Raw genomic sequence first — 17,959 nt, 5'->3', positions numbered from 1 at the left:
ATCGAACACAACTAATTAATTTATTGGAATTATGCAACAAAGCATGCATGGGTAATAATTGAGTCTTTCAATGCCTTCCTTATTTGAAGATTGTAGCGCATAAACTTCAAAATACTGAGAAACATATAAAATATAGGTCTTTTAATAGGTTAACTATTTTGGCAACACTCTTGTTGTTCTACAGGCAATCAGTGGATGATGTGATTGTGGCAAATCAAAAGTGAGTAGATTTGAAAAGGGTTTACTCTGATTTTCTCATACACTGAGAAGAATATGAACCTTAAAAATTACTGGCAAGATTTGGATTTTGATCCGAATTAGCTGATCGAACCATATTCGGAGAGTGATATTCAAAAACAAAAAAAAATAAATCCTGGGACATCGCAATCGGATTTTTTTTAATATACCTCAACCTCTTTTACGACCGTTATCGGGGGGTCGTAAAAAAAAATCTGGGTAATAATTATGTTTTTCAAAAATGCAACGTCTTTATGCGGAAATACTGATTCGGGATATTCGGCAAAGTTGAAGCATGTGTTGAGAACTTTCCAAAATTGCCGTTCATGTTTTCATATTTTGGTAATAGATGGCAACACTGCTCGATATGCAAATACCAAAAAAATTCAAAGATGACGGTACCGAATGTTGACCAAAGGTGAAGGAAGTGTTGCGTGCTATACAGTCGGCCGAATCACAAATGTGCATGTGGCTGGCAGCACTGTTCAAGAAAAATAAAGAAAAGATCAAAACCATAAAACTTGAGCGGAACAGAAAAATTGAATGCTTAGCAATATAGCAATACTCTTCAACTGTAATCCAGTTTTTCATCAAAATTTTGTCGTAGCTGGCAACACTGCTTAAGTGAAATTGCGTCACCGGCAGTACAAGTGTGCATGCGACTTTTGTTTTGCGGATCCTGACCACTTAGAAAGATGGCGTCTTTGGCAAAGTTGTTCATTAGCTCAAGGACTATCATTATTCTGGCCAAGAAATTGAGATTTGGCCACCAGGCGGCGCTAGTGAGCGTAGAATTTTTGTTTTGCGGATATCTCAGGATCCTGACCACTTAGAAAAATAACGCCTTCGGCGAAGTTGTTCAGAAGCTCAAGCGCTATCATTATAAAAGCTATGCGATTCAAAATTTTGCCAAGGGCTATCATTATTTTTGTCAAAAGATATAAGGTTTTTCCCACTAGGCAGCGCTAGTAAGCACGATACTTTTTGTTTTGCGGATGTCTCAGAATCCAAGCCACTTATCATTATAAAAGCTATACGATTCAAAATTTTGCCTCCTGGCGGCGCTAGTGAGCATGAAACTTTTGTTTTGCGGGATCCTGACTACATAGACATGGCGTCTTGGGCAAAGTTGATCTTCTCAGCAAGTTTATCGAAGACGCCATCTTCATAGGTAGTCAGGATCCTGATATATCCGCAAAACAAAAGTTTCATGCTCACTTGTGCCGCCTGGTGGCAAAATTTTGAATCTCATAGCTTTTATAATGATAGTCCTTGAGCTAATGAACAACTTTGCCGAAGGCGCCATCTTTCTGAGTGGCCAGGATCCTGATATATCCGCAAAACAAAAGTTTGATGCTCACTAGCGCCGCCTGGTGGCAAAGTTTTGAATCTCATAGCTTTTATAATGATAGTCCTTGAGCTACTGAACAACTTTGCAGAAGGCGCCATATTTCTAAGTGGCCAGGATCCTATAATAACCGCAAAACAAATGTTTCATGCTTCAGTGGTAGAATTCCGCAATTCAGTGATGGTGGTGCTAGCCCTTGAACTACTGAACAATTTTGCTGAACATCATGATCCTCTATTTTGAATACTTTGTAAGATATTAGTCATTTATAAAAACGGTCGTTAATCTGAATTTCGGTCGTTAAAAAGTGGTTGTAAAACGATCCGTCGGTAAAAAAACGGTCGTAAAAAGAGGTTGGACTGTAATACCATTCATTCTCTCGGTAATAACTTGGTGAAATAGCGTTCAAGAGCAGTAACCTTTACATACCAAAACCATATCGAGCCATTCAGCTTGTCAGTGAAATTCTTGACATTAAAAAAAAATGAAAACAACTATGCAAGTACCATCGTTGGGGGTGAGATTTGGCCAAAAATGCGTAAGTTCTCATTTATTTTTAAATAACTTTCGCAATTTGGCTTGATATGTTCGGTTGAATATGAGAATACGTTGCAAATGCTGAACAAATAATTGAAATCTGAGTATTTTCCTTTAAATTGGAATCATTTGAAAATTGGCCCAAACTCACCCCTTCGAGAAGGTGACATTGGGCCAAACAAACTACAGTATGGCCCATAAAAAAATGCGAAAATCGTCATATCATGTTTTATGGTAGTTTTTACATAGAAAATGTGAATGAAACATAAATATTATCCATCATTTGTATTGTTTAATCTATTTAGACTCAGTTTTTCGCTTTGGACATGATTTTTATCTGTTGATTTCACCTTACCAGAGAGGAATTGGAAGCATACCTTCAAATTGTATCATGCGGACGTCGAGTTCAATATCTGTGTTATGAAAGCATCTAAAACATCAAGGATGGCGTGAGATTCTTCACAGGCCTTGTCTCTAGCAAACGCCCATATCAAATGATAGAATTGGTTCATACCTGGGCAGTTGGGGACTTATACATATTTTCGAAAAAACGGCTCATCTTGGAGAGCTTTGTTTAAACCTTCATATAAGTGTGATAAGCGGCTCCGTTTTGCTCAAAACCTATGAGATCGTATTGATATAAGTTGTCTCTAACCAAAGGAACAAATTTCAGCCTCAAAAATCTGTTGTAGGCCTCCGTATTTATTTTTCATTCAACCTGAACTAAAAATTAAGGCATGTCAAACCTATAAGACGCAAATGCTTTCAAAACTATGACCCTGGCAAAATATTTTATTGTGATGATGAAAAACACGTTCTCTAAGAAATCCTCCATCCTCTGATACCAAACAAACTAAAATTTTCAACAATAAAGTGTGATTTATGAAGGTGAAAAATTTATCACCAGAGTATACGACAATCTGACGCTGTTTCTAGCTTTGGGCGAACAAAACCTTTGAACTTATTTGCTTTATTACATTATTTAGGACAGTAAGAAAAATATGACAAAAATTGTCCTGGATAGTGAAGTTGTGTCAGAATATACTACAATAATCAGAAATTACATTCACTATAATAAACAACGAAAATAAAGCTTGTGGATGCTATATTCACGTTCAAACAATTTTCGCATTTTTTTATGGGCCATACTGTACACTCAAGAAAACGAACTATCGATAAACATAGGAACCCCATATGAAAATTTGCCACAAGAAATTGGATTGAAATTCATAAATTTACGTCATGGAACCGAAATTTGAAAACAAAAATAGTTTTCGCGGCAACCTGGAATCGAACCAAAGACCTTGCTTAGTTTTGTAACAAAAACTACACAAAAACATGATTTTTTAAAGAAAAAATCGAATTTCTTTGGATTATTTTTAGATTTTTTTGCCGAATATTACATGTTTCATATACATAAAACTTATGTTTCTAAAGCATTTTGTTTGAATTACAAGTTGAATAGTGTATTTTTTTAACATGTGCAAATATATCATTGTTTCAAAATTATTTAAAAAATGTTGCCAAGTCCTTTTCAAAGGTTTAACAAATAAGGAAAACCAGTTTCAGCTTTAAGAATATTGTTTAACTGATAAAAATTAAAATGTTGAATAACTTGGTCAAAACAGTAAAATGCGGTGTATGCAAAGTTTGAACACAATTAAATAAGCTTAAAAACCATGCAAAAAGATTTGGAATCGGTTGAGTATTCATGAAATTATGGTCAAACAAAGATATGTTTTCAGTAAAATAAAAAAAATTGGAGTAAACTACTTTTTATTGAAACTAGTTTTGATTTTACACAAATTTGATGTTCTACAAAGTTTAAAAAAAAATTAAGGTAATGGTGCTGAAATTACCGAAGTTATGGTGACTTCACTGAAGGCCATTTTTTATAACTTGAAAATTCACCTTCAAATTTTAATATTTTTGGCTCAAACTTCGAGGTTTCTCTACTAATATGATTCGAATTCAGAAGAGTACACGAATTTTTGCTTTTGAGAACTTTTGAAAAATAAGCCGCACCCTAAATAGACTGTAGCGCATGTGCGAGTAGCAAATAGGAGCATGCATGTAACTCATTCAAACGCAACTCTGAAATTCAAGTAATCCGATAATCGCGTTCCGTGGATTTTTCTTGCAGAGCACAATATTATGAATCAATTAACCATGACGTCACGCTGCAACTTCTAGGTTGGATTCGCACCTGCTGCAAGTTTATTACCATGACATGGCAATTTTTAAATCCGAAATGCTGCCATAGTGAGATTGAATACAAAATTTATTCGATAAAATAAATGAAAATGAAATTAGGCAGTGTCCATTTATGACATAACGTTAAAATGTACAATTTTCGACCATTCCCCCTCCGCAACGGTCTTTGCATGAAAAAAAAAAATGTGTTTGAGCCGCAACGTTTGAGCCTACTCCCCCTCCCCCTAGAGCGTTACGTAATTTGTGGACGGCGCCTTAGTCTGCATAAATTTAGTGGCGTTGTGTATTCAATTTAAATCTCCGCTATTTTATTTCTAACTGCAATTATTTTCTCAGTGTAGTCTGTATTTTTCTGCATTGGCCCTTTCAACGAGTAGAACATAATGAGTGACGTTTAATTTCAGGAATTGTCAACAAATACGAAATGTTACCAATACATAAACTAGTTTTTGCGCAGTTTTGGATTGCCGAAGTGAACATTTTTGTTGCCGACAATAGTAATTGCATTGCCGATAAAAGAACAAGTGCCTCGTGACTTTGGTGAGGAAAAATAGAAGATTTAGAGAACAAAATAGTGTTTTAAGTATAACAATCAATAAACGAAGAGTGCTCAAGTGTAGTTCAGGTGTCTCCTGCTAATTGTTGTGCTCCATTGTTGCGTAAAATTGCCTTCTTAAAAGTTCAGCTGCTTAGGCTGCCGACAATACGTAAGTTCCCCTATCACTTATTTAACATTGTTAGATAATAGAGTGCTTTTAGGTTTAATGCTTGTGCACTAAAAATACCTCGATACTCCCCCTGATTATCCCTTCAATATCGAGTTGGGAAAAGTTGACTTTACAGCCTTTACGTTAGTCAAAGCTCAACAAGTTCTGCTACTAATTTTACATGGTACTCATCAAACCGAACTCGATATCAGTGATTATCTACCGTGACGTACCTAATTCATGGCCTTTATTGTTTTCTCTCCGCACAGATCTGCATAACATCAAACATACAATTGCGTCCCGCTAATCATCGAGATGTTCAAAAGGATTTCTCTATTCCAATTAGCTTCCCCGGCACCAGGGTCCTAATTAGCACGACCTTACTATCTGCTTTGATCCACTACACTTACCGCTACATGCAACAACTTTTCCCGTTAACCAACCAACCAACCAACCACTCATCGGCAGTCATCAAATCAAATAGCATACGTTTGCTGATGTCCCGTTCCCCATTGCCATATCATCTTCCAAAGCGGCTTCCTCGCCGCACATCGCAGCATCTAGGACGGAGGCGGAAGCAAATCAGCTGGTGACCGGTAGCTTTAGCTGTACCACCAGAAAGCAGCAGGAAAAAAATCTACTGTCCCTTTGATCATTAGTTTGGATGAAAAGATGCGCTAACAAGTAATTTGTCAACCTCTCATTTCTTGCTGCACCCCCTTCTGTTGAGCTTCTACATAAGTTGGTCCCAGCGCTAGAGAGCAAGCACATTGTATCAGTGCAGTAGTAGCATCCTCAGCAACATAGTGCACACGTCACGTTACCGGGTGTCAGCCGGAAATGGACCATAATGAACGGAACGGTCAACGATGAGCCAAACGTGAGCGCACCGAGGCTTTGGTTGCAGCTACATAGTGATGCCAACAAGTCAAACAGACGTAACAGTTGGAACAAATCTCTTTAAAATTCATCATTAGGTGAGCATGTTGCTCGACAAGTCCTGCAGATGGCGGTAGTGTCAAACGTCAAACACGAAGCATAGCGATGTGCGCACTCAATGAGAATATATACCGAGGTGGGGAAGACGACATTTAGTGTGAGTGATATCCGTGTACGGTGCAAAATGTATCACAACTACAAGCAAGCGACCTCCCATAAGAAGCCGTGTAAAATAGTGACGTATTAGATTTTTGTATACGTTTTTTCTTGTTACTAATACATAGCCTTTGTTTCTTCTTCCACACCTTAGTATATATTCTCATTGGTGCGCACCTCTGTTGGTAAGGTTTGGATCATAGCGAATTTGAACTGATCGTAAATGAGTAGCCGACGAAAATTTCGCCAGTGCTTCGTCCGTTTATCTGTGGTGATGCTTCCTGTGTTGTCTTCCATCATGCAGCACAGTCCGGCCGGCAAGTTTCAGTTGCTCATGCCTTGGTCCGTCGCTGCGGCGCCACCGTCAACTGCCGCTCATTCTACAACGGAATCATTAAATCTCATTTAATGCTCAATTCAAACATCATTTACATTTTCTGTCTTTTCCGCCAGACGCCAGAGGACGAGCCCGAGTCCTTGTCGGACGACGGACGAATCGGGGATGATGACGATAATGGTGATGGGACCGCCTTCCAGGAATCGACCTTCGCAGAGGTGTGAAGTCAGCTTTGGTGGCCAGATGCACAAATTTCCCCCGTGGAAGGTGTCATGGACCCGGTCATTGTAAGTAAATTGTTTGTGAAGGTTGAAGATTTTTTGTCAGGACTGACATGAGCTAACTTCAAGCTTCTCTGTCACTGAGCTACCCAATTTCACGGTAGCTCTGGTAGTGGATGGATTTTGATTTTACATTCCAGCAGATTGCTTTTAATGGAGGCGCTCGGTTCGCTGTCCAGTAACACTTGCCAATTTCAATTTTCCACTGCAAACAGCGATGGGGGTAAAAAAGCGAACCAGGAATATGACTTTTTGCCGGAGGGTAAGCCGACCCAGATTGGGACACGCTCACTGCGTGCTATCCGTAACGACTGTTTGAACAGCGTGTGGGATTAATTCGTCAGTAGCACCTACGCCAGGCCGGCATACTTCATAGACGAAATCGCAGACTGTGTGTCCAGGTCGTTTCAGCCTCCAGTTGTGAGTGAGTTCACATTTTTTCTACCATTGACACTGAACCATGATCATCAGCCTGTATAGTCGAATTCGGTCCGTCTCGTTGAAGATTAAAGAGACATGCTGATCCGTTTTCGAAAGCCTGGATGCTTCACCGTGGGATATGACACGAGGATCTGCAACTTTGCCATCAGTGTCAATAGGATCGGAATCCCCCCCACAGAGGAAATACGGGAAAGCGGAAACGACGGGCTCAGTAGCGCTGTCTGACGGTGCATAAATTAGGGTGCCTACAGTTTTCTGCATGGCGTCCTTTAGTCGTTAAGTGGCACGACGATGATGGTGGCTGATATGAGCTGGACAAATATGTCATATCGCGCAGCATGATGTCCTCCCTGGATCGGAAAGAGCAGGTTTCAATTTCGGTTTCTATAGACTGAATATGAAGGATTATTGACTAGTTGCATATCCTCTGGGGAGAAGCAATTTACCAAACAATCGGCTTACAAAGACTTTTTCGTTTATCGAACAGCTCGCGTGGATGGAACATGTGGTGGGGTTGCTATCACCATTCATAGGCGTATTAAAGATCAATATTTTTTGCCATTGAAACCAAAGGATTTGTAATTCTGTGTGTTTCTGTTGAAACACAGCTTGGTAAATATACTTTCATAGCTGCCAATTTGCTTTTTCAGCAAGTACATCTTTACGCAGATGGCTGGCGAAAATGGATCATTAAAATAAACAAAACGGCCGCTATGGAAAGCATAGATAGCGCCACCGTAGCTTTGTGTGTTTGACAGAACAGCAATGCTGTCACAGTTTTAAATCCCATATACAGTGGCGCTTTTGTTTTGATGCGGTGAGCACTGACAAAAACTACATTCAATGATCCATTGACTCACAATAAGTCTATTTTTTTTGTCTTTGGCGACTTTAATGGAGACGCATGGTATTGCTTACGAATCAGTTACGAATTATGTTTGATATCTCATCCAAACGAAATGGTAACAGACAGTAGAGCTCCACCACCCCAAACAAGGGTGTAGATTTTCAAAAGAAATTGATCAAATGTTGATAACGACTTGTGCCGAAATCATTCAAACATTGTTTGCGTACTAGCACTTCATCATCCGAGCATAAGTTTATTTGCTATTACAATAGGTTGAAACGTAACATTGGCACCCATCACGTTCCAAAAGCTACATTGTAACCAGTTTCCCAACATGCGCCGGGGCCACACGTAAGCAAAAACACACAGTGGAGGAAATTAAAATCATTGCAATATTGAAAAATACGATATTACTTCCAGAAGGTGCACAGCACTAATAAAGCTATCCGTTTTCAAATTACATTTCATTTCCCCAGCTCAGTTCAGTAGAACAAGAATCCGATGCGAGCATTTCATCCCGGACCGACCGGTGCGCAGGTAGATATCATCCAGAGAAGGGAATAAAAACAGATGGTCTGTCCGCAGCAGGGCAGCTTTTCTCGGGAAAATGCAATTTCTCTGCCGGTTCATCTGATATATTGCCTACGATGGCAAAAGGGAGCACCGGTTAGTGGTGGTATCACTTCTATGAGTTCCTGGTTTTCCGAAATGAATTTTCGCAAATCATTTCGACCGAAAGGATTCATTGGATCGTGCATACAGCTATCCGTTTCAATCATTTTACGTACTTTGTGAAAATGTTGTAATTCAGTTGCTCAAATACGAATCTATCCGAATGATCTTCGCCTACCTACGTCGGACAATTCAGATTAGTTTCGTACAGCATGGTTATTTAGCATTCAAATCAGTTTGCAATTGAATTGCAGAAAGTATCCCTCCCGGGCATTTTTCCATGGGATGTGTGTAACAACCGTAGTGTTTTATAGTTCTTCGCATCGAGATATTTGCTTGACAACATTCACCCATTGTACAGTTCAATATGAACTAACGCAATGATAACTGCATAATAAACTGAGATTCTAGCCAACCGAGAACTAGTACAGTTTTCTTATTAGAAACTGAACAGATAATCAAATTAGAGAGGTATGCAAAACGCACACTTGAGGTGATGCATAAATTATGTCTCGCTTCTAGTACTAGTGGAAGGCAAGATAGTAAGATAAAGTTTGTGATAAATCATACGACTGACTAGTCGTAGCTAATTTGCTGTTGTGAGGTTTTGAAGTTTACATGTACACGACGAAATACGTGTCAAATGCACAAATTGAAATTGGAACTGCGAAAAAAAAACCCGTGCTCCGGTGGGGATCGAACCCACGATGTAGGTCCTTCTAGCGAATAGAGAGTCGTGGGTCCACATTTGAAACCATGGGTAGGACAAACGTTGGCAATATCTGTATGTCCAGTGTAGTCCAGAAAATTATGGAATCCTTCACAGCAACATAAAAGTGACTGTTTCATATCGATAATTTGACAAAAACTAGAACAAACTGCGAAACTCACTAAGGAAATGTTCTATAATTCCTTTTCTTTATTAAAACATCAAAATGCTGTGAATCTGTCAATTTGTTTTGCTTTGGATACTTCGCAGAAGTTTGAATTGAAGATTTCCAAAGTATCTCAACAGAGCTTACAGCAGTGGCCTCTAAAGAAACTTTTTTCCTTATTTTGCTTGCAGTAAGACCAGCTGCAAAATTTTGACGGTTTTAACACTATTACGCGTCTATTTAACAGGTTCTTCAGATTTTTTTTTCAGATTCCTGGTTTAAGAGCTTTAGGAATTCTGATAGTGTTCAGGGATTTTTCTTGGAAAATCAACAAGAATTCCTACGAATTTTTCGTATTACAAGTATTCATCCACATTCCCCTAGGAATTGCTGCAGTTCATTCAAGGTTTAATCCTGCAGCTCACCCCAGATAGTACATCTGTTATCATTCCAATATGTAATTTCTCCGATCACTCCTTCACAAAAATCTTCAGGGAATTCGTCCGATAATTTTCAAGAGTAGCAATTTGTTAGGAAATCCTCCAAGATTTTCTCGAGGATTTGGAAGTCAATCATGTGTTACTCTTGAACTCAATCAAGTTTCATCAGGATTTCTTTTCGAAATACCTCCCGAATTATATAAAAAAATCTTCATTGATTGATGATGTAATTTTTTTGAAGAGATGATTGAAAAAATATAGGAAATTTGAAGATTTGAGAAATTTTTCAAAAGTTTCCGACAATTACAAACGAGAATCTTGAAAGAAATTGTAGAGAAAAGGATGGTGAAATCATTGGACAAAATCTTTGGGAACTTTAAACTTTTGGAAGTATTTCTTAGGAAATCCGTAAAAATCACGAAATGAACTCCTGAAGGAATGTTTGTATTAAAACCTGAAAGAAACTCTTCGGGCACACAGTCGCAGTTGAACAGTGCATACAGAAATACGAGTCGTAATGTCATGAGGTATTCTCAAAAAAGAATATCTTTCAAATATTCTTAGAGAAATGCCTGGTAAGATTCCCTAAGGAATAATAATCTTATCTCCTGGTTCCTGTTAGCAAAGATGGTTAAAAGGAAAAAGACGAACGACTCTTTATTTTGCCATATATTCTACCGGCGACACGCTATTCAAGTAACAATACTGCCATCTGTTGAGTGAAAAGCGCGTAAACATTATTTTCGGCTACATTCAAATCATCGTGTAGGGGAACTGGGGGTAAAATGAACATCCTAAACAATTTTCATGTTTCCTTGCTTATGAAGCTGTCAGATTCTTTCTCAATAGTTTAGAATTGAAGAAGGATGTTTATGCAATGTAGCGAGTTGAAATATTGTGATGGAAATAGAATTTTATCATCATTATTATATTTTTGAATACAGTAAGGACCCGATTTTGTCAGCCCCTCGATGAATTTTAGGCTGACAAAATGGGGAACCTGACAAAATCGGGTCATTTTATTTTGTTCCTGTTTTTCAAATTTTTAACGTGTTTCATGGTTACATGGACTTTTAAGAGGGCAATGGACATGGACGTAGCCAGTTTTTTTTTATCAGGGGCTCCCCCCTTCCTTATATTGGTAATATCGATTTTTTCACTTTTAATAAAAGGCAGTGCCATTGCCTCCTCTGGCTACGCCCATGCGTGCATGACATCAAACATCATCATTAACTTTAATGTAAACGTTGTAAAACATGACGATTACATTTTTTTGACAAATTTAAAATAGGCTGACAAAATCGGGTCAAAAAGCTGACAAAATCGGGGGTAGACAAAATCGGGGGCAGACAAAATCGGGAGCTGACAAAACCGGGTCAGTACTGTATTTCTGTTGTTAGTGTTAGTAGTGACCAACGCTACAACATCTAGCCGTTCAAGACCAGGACCACAGACAAACAGACGTCACACTCTCATCGCTGTCCATCGATCAACTTTTTAACGATCGATTCAAATAAATGGTAGGTGGTCAATCGATCACCCGCAGCGCTCGCGTCGTTTTTGTTCGTATTTGACGTTTACACACTACCGCCACCTGTTGGTCCATCGGCCAACTACAGCGGTTTTAGAATTGGGCGTACATGCTTTCGTGACTATGATTTTGATCGCGATTTGTTCTTGAGTGTTACGTCTGTTTCTTTGTGCTAGGACGTTAGGCAACGATTTGTCGTTTCGATTGTGTTGTTCATATATGGCCCTCTGTTAGTTTTCAACTTCTATTCATTTCCCTCGTCGCTGGCTTGCGGGTCTATTACTTTCCTTGCTCCCTTCCACTTTGAGTAGTATCGCTCTCACCGGTAAAAGCCAATAAAAGATCATTATGAGAAAACATTTTTAGTCTTTTCTACAATCTGATCTCTCGGAAGTTCTCCAAAATATTCTCTTTTTTGGGCCCAGATAGCCGTAGCGGTAAACGCGCAGCTATTCAGCAAGACCAAGCCGAGGGTCGTGGGTTCAAATCCCACCGGACGAGGATCTTTTCGTAAAGAAAATGTTCTCGACTTCCCTGGGCATAGAGTATCTTCGCACTTGTCACATGATTTGTACTTGCATAAATCGTCATCGGTAAATAAAGCTCTCAGTTGATAATTGTGGAAGTTCTCATAAGAAGCTGAGAATAATCTCTGTCCCAGTTTGGGCGTAACCCCAAAAAGAAGAAAAGATGAATAAAATATTCTATTTTTGTGAATCATGGGAAACATGATCTAATCATTTTATAGAAATTCAGAGGTGCGTTCACGTTCAAAACCATGGTTAGGACAAACGCGCAGGTTGATTTTTTTTTCAAGATTCTGACTATATTTTCAGGTAATTTTTACATTCAATAAAAAAAAATAACATAATTTTTATAAGACTGGCCACTCCTTTGCTTCCCCCTGAAAAAAGAGACCTAAAAGGAGCCAAAAAGAGGCTGAAAAGAGACCAAACATGAACCAAGAAAACAAAACGAAACCTTACAGAAACCAGGAGATAAGAGTTTGATTCTTCATACCATACATTTCTCTAAGATCTAAGACTTTTTTTTGTAATTACATTTTACTGTATCTGTTGTTTACCTGGTTTTCTCTAAGAATTTTATCTGATATTTATTCAGATAACATGTTTAGATATTACTCCGGAAATTTGAAAATGAGTTCGACGAATTTTCCTAGCGAATTTCTCCAAGAATTTTGTTTAAGATAGCACAAGAATTTAAACTGGAGTTATTATTTTAGACATCATCACAATTCCTTCAAAAATTCTTTGTGAAATTCATCCATCGATCTTCTAGGAACATCCTCCAATATTCCTGGTCGAAACATCTTTTCAAATTGGATCAAAAACTTCTGCAGAAATGCCTTCAAAAATTTCTAAGGATTTCCTATAAAATTATCTTCCAGAATTTATATAACCTACCGGTCGAGGATCTTTTCGGGTTGGAAATTTTCTGGCCATCCCAGGACATAGAGTATCTTCGTACCTACTACACGATATACACATGCAAAAATGGTCAATTGGCATAGAAAGCCTTCAGGTAATAACTGTGGAAGTGCTCATAAGAACACTAAGTTGAGAAGCAGGCTCTGTCCCAGTTTGGACGTAATGCCAGGAAGAAGAAGAAGAAAAAGACTTTATATAAAATTTCAACTAAGGATATCTCTGAAGAGACCTGCAGCAATTTCTCGAAAGATTTCTTCTGAGGTTTCTACAGAAATTCCTCTAGTGATTTGTTGAGATTGTCTCGAGTAAGCTTTGAAGTTTTTTTTTCAGGAATGTCTCTAGGGAAATGACAAGTAAATGTTTCGGAAAAATGAATCCGTGAGATATTTTTAAAGAAAATTCTAAATTAACCTCTGATAAAACTTGTGTAAGTCTTAAATTTAACCTTATTGAACAAGGATCTTTGAAATAACTCCTGAACTCTTAAGGAAGTTTTGGAAGATATCCTAGATAATCGAAGATAATCTAAAAAAAAAATAGTCGTATCTCGGGATGGTTTTACGCAGGATTTCCTCAAGTAATTTATTGTAAAAACATTGGACTCGATCTCTATAGAAGTTTGTGTAGGAATGATCGAAGGAATTACTGAAAAAAGTAGTGGTGTGAAAACATAAACAAACTTTTGAAGATTGCATGGGAATTTTTTGAGAAATTTGTTATAAATATTTGGAAAAACTACTGGGGTAATACTTGGATGAAATGCTGGAGACATTCTTAGAAAAAAAAAAGATTTGTTTGAAGAACCCTTCAAGAAGTTTTGGATTTCTGGGAAGAATTGTGAATGAATTTTTGAAGGAATCCACATGAACAGGCAGAGGAATTCTTGCAGGGTTTGTTGAAAAACCATTAAAATAGGGACGAAATCTATGAAAAGAAACCTGCTACCAGTCCTATCTCTTGGATCATTCATTGGATCAACTTGTGGTATCATACATATTAAAATATATGAATATGCTTTATATTTATATCCTTCTTAAATCTATCTTATTATATAAATTTGACAAACGTAGATTAAACTGCTTGTTTTTACAAACAGTGAGGTTTTTCTGTTTTCCTAGATAACAAATTTGAACAGCAAATTCTGTGAATTTGTGTAGTTTTTTTTTTTATCTCTTTGCGCCGAACTGACTCTGGATAATATCAAATTTTCAGTAGAAATTGACGATTCTTGAAAGATGTTAAATCTCGTAAGAACTCCACCAAATATCTAACTGTAATTTCTTCAACAATTCTGCAAAAAAATCTTTCAGACCATCATAATCTGCGTTTAATATTTTATTAATGATACCACTAAATGTTAGTGGGAATTAGATCTTTTTTTTTCAGGAAGAACTTTTGGAGAGTGTGCAGTGGGAGTTCTATAGCAATTGCCTTGAAAATTGGTTGAAGATTCAGCAATACTTTAATAGATCATATCAAAAGTTATCGCACATGCAAAAATCGCTAGCATCATCACACTGATTATAAAGGTAGATCAATCTATTACTTCATCCAAGGATTCTCCAAGAAACTTCTGATAATTCACTTTGGATGTTCCAGAAACTTATCAAGCATTACTTCCAGGAATGGTCATGACAATAGAACATATATTGGGGTGGGTGTAGCATAGTTGATGCATGGATTGTTCCAACAATACTTTAAGAATTTTGATAGTTTTCCATGCATATTCCAGTAATTTGTAAAAAAAAACTTCCAAAAATGCTGATGCAATTTATCCAAGAGCTTCTGGAGTGGAGAGGAGTGAAACCCTTAGTCCTTCTCTTAGTAGATGAATTATTTTGTATGTAGAACTCGAATACGTATCAAATTGCATGAATCATGAAAAATTTATCAGCTTATTTAAGACCTCCCTCCTATGTAGTTGGAACCACTGTGCAACTCCCGAAAAAGTCGAAGTGGAATTTTCTAAATAAAATGCTTAGTTGATTAAGGCGAAGTAGGCCGTCATTGAAATTTGTACGCGTGGTTGATGTTTGTTGCTAATTCATCTCACTATTTCGAATGAAAGAAAATCAGTTGGTTTTGCACTGACACACCTGAAAAAGTATCAGCATACTCTATGCATGTTAGCGCGTGCAGTGATACTTTTTCAAGTCAATATAAATTATCGAGACTGAGTTTTATCACTTTGAAATGCAAGCTGAAAAGTCATCATTGTTGCCAAAACGAATGACGGGCTACTTAGCCTTAAAGGCCCAAACGCAATGGTAGCGGAACGGCAACGGAATGCGGAACCGGTTCGCCAGCGTGAACTACTACAAGCTTGTCGATTCAGTGTTGGTTCAATTTCATCCGTTGTCAGCTCAGTCGAGATGGTGTGATTCATACTGGCGAACCGGTTCCGCATTCCGTTGCCGTTCCGCTATCATTGCGTTTGGGCCTTAAGTGTGAAACATGTCAAAACACACTACATCCACTAAGGAAGCGTTTACCCTACTGGAGCAATCGTTTAAAGAATTGGAAACTGCTACCAGCCCTGTAATTTTACGATTTCAATCTTATGAATCTAACAAGTTTATAGATACGTATTGATTTGATATTCCCCCTTCTCTGCAGCCCAACGAAGAAAACCCAAAATGCACTAACCTTCATCAATGTCCGGCGGCAGTCCCCCGACGAACACCTTCCGACTGAAGCGTTCCGTCGACTCCGATCCGTTCGAGTGCGGCGAGGAGCGAGCCGGCGATCCTCCGAGTGCCGTCAGCTGGTGGTGATGGTGATGGTGCTGCTGCTGGTGGTGCGAATGATGATGATTGCTGCCACTGTTGGTTCCGCCGATGAATCCGCCGGCCTCATCCGAAATGTGGTCATCCAGCCCGGAGAAGAACGGTTTGCCTGCGAAGAAAGTGGGATATCGGACGCGATTAGTTACCTATTTCGATCCAAGACTTGAATAGTGAGCGCGTTACATTGCAAATCCCGAACCCGAAGCGCCTGGAGGTACTTGATGAGACACGAAATTTGCAACAATTCCGAACTCATTTTGAAGCTGTGATCTTGAATTCTGCTGATAACTGGCCGATTAAACTACACTTTCACGACGCGAGATTCGTATGGCAACTGTTGGTAAGTTTAAAAAAAACCATGGCTCACTGCGACAGGCGCACGTGATTGCGCCTCAGATCGGATTTGAATTTAATTTTTGGAGCTGGAGCTTACTGCGTTTGCTGTTGAGCGGCGCTGCAAGCGCGTGGGAGATGGAAAGGGAAACGCAAACGCCTGAAACTTATGCAATAGCAGTACATGTCATTAAAACTTGAATTTATATTAGTGGGGTGGTCCTCATTCTAATTTCGATAATGGTATGGCGCCATTGATTTATTTACAAAGGCAAAGTTAATTGCATTCCAGAGCTTGCATCATTTGCTTCGCTCAATAGGATAGTTAGTCGAATCAGCATGGCACTTATTAATACTTTTTTGTGAGCAGATGTATAACTCACTGATCAAATGATATCACTCCTATTGAACTCTTGCTGCGGCATCCAGTCAAAATGGGACACCAAATTGCAGTGTCAATAAATCTAAATAGCCGACATGTAATTATTGCTGTAACTGTTTTAATTACACGCATCCTTGTACTGTTTGCCCTAATTCGGAAATGAATGGCCCTATATTGCTTCTTTTGCCCTCGGTCCGGTCCGTAATGGTTTCTCCCGAACAGTCATCTATAGAGTTTTAAGTAAATCAAAACACCTTTCCTTAGGTCGCATATTGGGGCAAATCCTTGCTTTCGACGGCCAAAACTTAAGCACTGCAAATTTGGATGACATCTATCGTCATGTCACACAATATTATTTGTTACTAAAAGAGTTCCAATATAAATCCATCCAGTTGTAAATAAACGTTGTAATCCTCATTATTGTTGAATTATGGTACTAGAGATTTTGGCCGTCAAAACAGTATTCTGCTCCAGTGTGGCTCGTGGGGGGAAGTCATCTTCGGAAGAAGGCAATTGTCAGCCGCCTATTATAAGGGCAAGATTTCTTTGTTCCAAGTATCATGCGAGAATGAGGTACTTCGGAATTCCTATCAGGAATCGTATGGCCTACTGCCGACTTTTCTCCAATTGCTACTCACTCCTCCTTTCAGCTCCATTTCAATACTGAGGCCTACTTTGGTTCGCCGTGCTTCATGCTGCAGACCAATTTTTGCCGAGGGGCATGACAAACAGGCAAAAGTTGGAATCGATAGACTTTAGTTTGGGGAAGAGAGTAAGCTACCCCCCAGCTACTTACAATCCTGGACACTGGGAAACGATGGTGATGAGGAATAAATATCGCTGCCATAAATTCCATTAAGGTCTTAATCGAATTGTTAATGGGAAATATTGCTGTGTTCCCGTGCAAGTGGACCAATTTGCAGAGCGATTGGCAAGTTCGCTTCCCCAGTTTCCTTCCCTCGGGGGCGTCGATGGGCAACATGTTTGCCAAATATCTCATTATATCGATTGAGTTGAGTTCGGCCGGAGATTAGTTCCAGCCAGGAAATCGAACCATTGCCCGTTGCAAATCCGGGGAAACAAAGTTAATTTGCCGTTGGATTTGAGTACGGGATTGAATTAGGAAAGCATGATGACCGTTTTGGCGCTCGGTGTAGTCGTCGATGGCCCGTTGAAAATATGCAAATCCCGTTGTTTTAGGATGTGTTCCGGGTCAACGCTGCATGATGTTGTAAAAACAATTCTTAAGCGTATAATTTTATGATTCGACATCATTAGAATGAAAGTGGCAACACGAGTGTCTGTTGGGCTGGAGCAGGGGTCCCCAACGGGTGGAGAAATATGAGATCAGTAGCTCTTAAAAATTCCTCTGCCGAAGTGAGTTAAATGTGTTAGTCTGTTGAATCATCCTAAGATCTTGGATCTTAAATCTTGGATCCTCAAAGGGG

The 17,959-nt window shown here is 38.8% G+C and overlaps 1 protein-coding gene across 2 annotated transcripts in view; it reads right to left on the bottom strand.

Moving 5' to 3' along the window:
• LOC5575787 (cytoplasmic polyadenylation element-binding protein 2) overlaps nucleotides 1–17,959 on the bottom strand; it is a 1,148,023-nt gene that overhangs the window by 66,302 nt on the left and 1,063,762 nt on the right. For both annotated transcript variants that reach the window (XM_021837782.1, XM_021837781.1), the window contains one exon: nucleotides 15,657–15,905. In XM_021837782.1, the coding sequence (XP_021693474.1) occupies nucleotides 15,657–15,905 (249 nt within the window). The remainder of the gene's footprint in view (nucleotides 1–15,656; nucleotides 15,906–17,959) is intronic.

This window comes from Aedes aegypti, chromosome 1 (assembly GCF_002204515.2).
Source record: "Aedes aegypti strain LVP_AGWG chromosome 1, AaegL5.0 Primary Assembly, whole genome shotgun sequence".
Lineage (NCBI taxonomy): Eukaryota > Metazoa > Arthropoda > Insecta > Diptera > Culicidae > Aedes > Aedes aegypti.
The sequence above is the reverse complement of the archived record's forward strand: the minus strand, read 5'-3'. Positions and strand labels throughout refer to the sequence as shown.